Source organism: Stegastes partitus, unplaced genomic scaffold, assembly GCF_000690725.1.
Source record: "Stegastes partitus isolate 25-593 unplaced genomic scaffold, Stegastes_partitus-1.0.2 Scaffold1062, whole genome shotgun sequence".
Classification (NCBI taxonomy): Eukaryota; Metazoa; Chordata; class Actinopteri; family Pomacentridae; genus Stegastes; species Stegastes partitus.
The window spans coordinates 156,487-159,103 of record NW_007578793.1 but is presented as its reverse complement, the minus strand read 5'-3'; the positions used below and the strand labels follow the sequence as shown (position 1 = coordinate 159,103).

Genomic DNA, 2,617 nt, shown 5'->3' with positions numbered 1-2,617 from the left:
CTGATGGTGGAACATCTTTCTACGGCTGATGAGCAGAGCAGAAGAAAAGTCTGGAGAAGCTGGAAAGATGTAAAAGAACAACAAACCACCGAAAGAAGAAAAAAAAATCAAGATACAAAACCACAAACACGAAATGTGACACAAAATTAAAACGCAAAAAGCAACCAGACGAGACACGCAAACAAAATACTGAGACACAAAACGACACCAAGTGAGACGACGGAGACACGAAATATAAACACCGAGACAGAAGACGAGAAGAAGCAACAAGCAGAGGCAATGAAACGAGGAAAACTCCGCCTCACATCCAGGATTTCTTTATTGGCTTTAGGAGACGTGGCCTCTCTGAGAACTTTGATGGCCACTGGGATCTTCACGTTCTCCCCTTCAGGGATCCACAAACCCTAGACAGACACACACACATGCAGGAAAATCAGGGTTCTGAGTGGAACCAAGGACGGTTCTTCAGATCGACGCCACAGAAGAACCACTGGTAGCTCCACAAAGAACCTTTAGCACGATCTTCTTAACAGTGAAATGTGTTTTGTAATGCAGCAGAAGTTCATGTCAAGTCTGAAGTTATTTCAGAGTTTTTGTGAGTGTGTCACCAGTCTGTAACGTTGAGGGAACGTTTTAGTCAGTTTGGACTTTTTTTGTCATGTAGGACAAACATCGAGAACGTTTCCAGCAGATCGGAGGAATTCTGAGTCATTCTGAGCATGTTCCTGTTCTGGCTGTTTTGACGACTGATTGCTGTTTATGTCAGTTTGAAGCACATGTTAGAATCTGCTGCAGTTCTGGTTCCTTCCATCAGAACACGTCTTATTATGGGTTCTTGGTCAGGCAGAACCACATGTTCTAAGATGTTTGTGTGATGTCTGCTTTCTAGAACAAAAGATCGATGAGAACAAAACCCTGTTCGGCCGGTTTCATGCTGATGCTGCATCAAAGAACCTTTAAAGAACCACATCAAGCAGAACCTTCTCCTGAACAGAGAGCTTCTCCAGCTGCTGGTGGAGCTGTGAGGAACCTCCCAAAGAACCTTTCTGACAGCAAAACTCACTGACAGGTGGCAGGAAGTGGTGTTCTGGCACTGGGTGGCGTTACCTTGAAAACGGTCCCGAAAGCCCCGGAGCCGAGCACCCGGACCTTCTTGAACTCGGTCTCCTTCAGGATCCTGAGCAGCGCCTGGTTCGGCGCCTGGCCGCTCGGCGTCAGCGGCTCCACCAGCTGCAACACAGTGAGCAGAGTCACAGCGGTTCACGTCTGTACGTTCAGTCTGTTCTAGCGGCGAAGGCTTCCTGTCCCACCTCCCTCTCCTGCAGCAGGCGGCGCATGGTCCTCTTCCTCCTGATTCGTCGTCGCCGCAGCAACACGAAGACGACCAGCGACACGATGACGGCAACCAGGAGCCCGCCGACCACACCCACCGCCAGCGTGGAGTGGGTCGCAGCGCTGCAGGAGTTAGAGGGTTTGAAACAGGAAACAGCAACAGGACTCATTTAAACCGCCGGCCACTGATGGAACGCCGACGGCCGTTTAGATTTAGTCTGAANTGTGGTGATTTTATGTGTAAACGTTCCAGATTGTGAATCAGTGTCATGATGAGGAAGAAAAACATTTCAGGTTTTTGTCTTTCTTGGTTCCTCAGACGTTGTTGTTCAGACTCAAACTTCAATGTGAGGATCAACCTGCAGAAGGAGCGTCGATGGGAGATTAAAGCCTGATGATCTCAGAAGCTCTCTGACTGGTGGAGCTAAACGTCTCCAGATATCTTAATAAGAACCGATGTTTCATGCGCTGGAACCTTGGGGCCCATCAGACTCTGGGATCAGACAGCAGCAGCTTTCACACCGAGCTCCTGACCTTGAGGTCTGTGATTTTCCCAGAACTCGACCATCCGACGAGGCTGAACGCAGACGGAACAGATTAAGCGGCTCCGCTGCGTTCAGGTTAACAGGCCTCAGCAGGCTTAAAGGCAGCTATCAGGAGGAGGAGGAGGAGGAGGAGGAGGCAGACTCTCTCTCACCTTGGCGATCTGGACGCACCAGTTGAGCAGCCACTGAGCCCCGACGTGGTCCCTGTGGAGCCGGACGTAGTCCAGCAGGCAGCCGTACGGCATCAGCTGGGTGACCAGCTGCACCGAGGACGTCAGGCAGATGCCCAGCAGCCGGCACACATGAGGATGGTCCACGCTCGCCATCACATACGCCTCCTGCAGACACACAGGCGTCAGCATTCTGCTCCTCCTGAATACAGCGCTCCACAAATCTGCTGCAAGTCTGAGCCACAAAACCCACCGCAGCCTCCAAAAGCGCTTTATCTCCACAGTCACCACATTTCATCAACATCACTTTATTCTGCACGGCTCACTTCAGAACACTAAGATCCAGAAACTAAGACCAAAACTCTCATCAACGTGTTTAACCGCCTGAACCACAAAACACACGGCGAGGTCTGAAGCCAGAGTAGCGCTGAAACATCACCACTGATCATCTGGAACAGATCAGAGAGATGATCCAGATGCTTCAGGTGAACTGCAGGCAGTGAGAGGAGAACCCAACCGAGTGGATCAATGAATGAATGCAGCATGGATCAGAACCAGAGAACAGAGGAG

General features: G+C 50.5%; 2 protein-coding genes across 2 annotated transcripts in view; both read right to left on the bottom strand.

Annotated features, from left to right (window-relative positions):
* LOC103367561 (melanoma receptor tyrosine-protein kinase-like) overlaps nt 1–2,617 on the bottom strand; it is a 55,569-nt gene that overhangs the window by 10,552 nt on the left and 42,400 nt on the right. The window contains exons 17-19 of the mRNA XM_008295640.1: nt 1,311–1,455; nt 1,108–1,230; nt 150–404 (exon numbers count right to left, since the gene is read on the bottom strand). Coding sequence (XP_008293862.1) covers nt 150–404; nt 1,108–1,230; nt 1,311–1,455 — 523 coding nt within the window. The remainder of the gene's footprint in view (nt 1–149; nt 405–1,107; nt 1,231–1,310; nt 1,456–2,617) is intronic.
* Nucleotides 1,563–2,427, bottom strand: LOC103367554 (melanoma receptor tyrosine-protein kinase-like). Its single transcript, XM_008295631.1, has one exon. The coding sequence runs from the start codon at nt 2,237–2,239 to the stop codon at nt 1,973–1,975; it is 267 nt and encodes an 88-aa protein (XP_008293853.1). The 5' UTR covers nt 2,240–2,427; the 3' UTR covers nt 1,563–1,972.

Coding starts and splice junctions, on each gene's coding strand:
- LOC103367554 (XM_008295631.1), bottom strand. CDS start 2,239: ATGCTGACGCCTGTGTGTCTGCAGGAGGCGTATGTGATGGCGAGCGTG.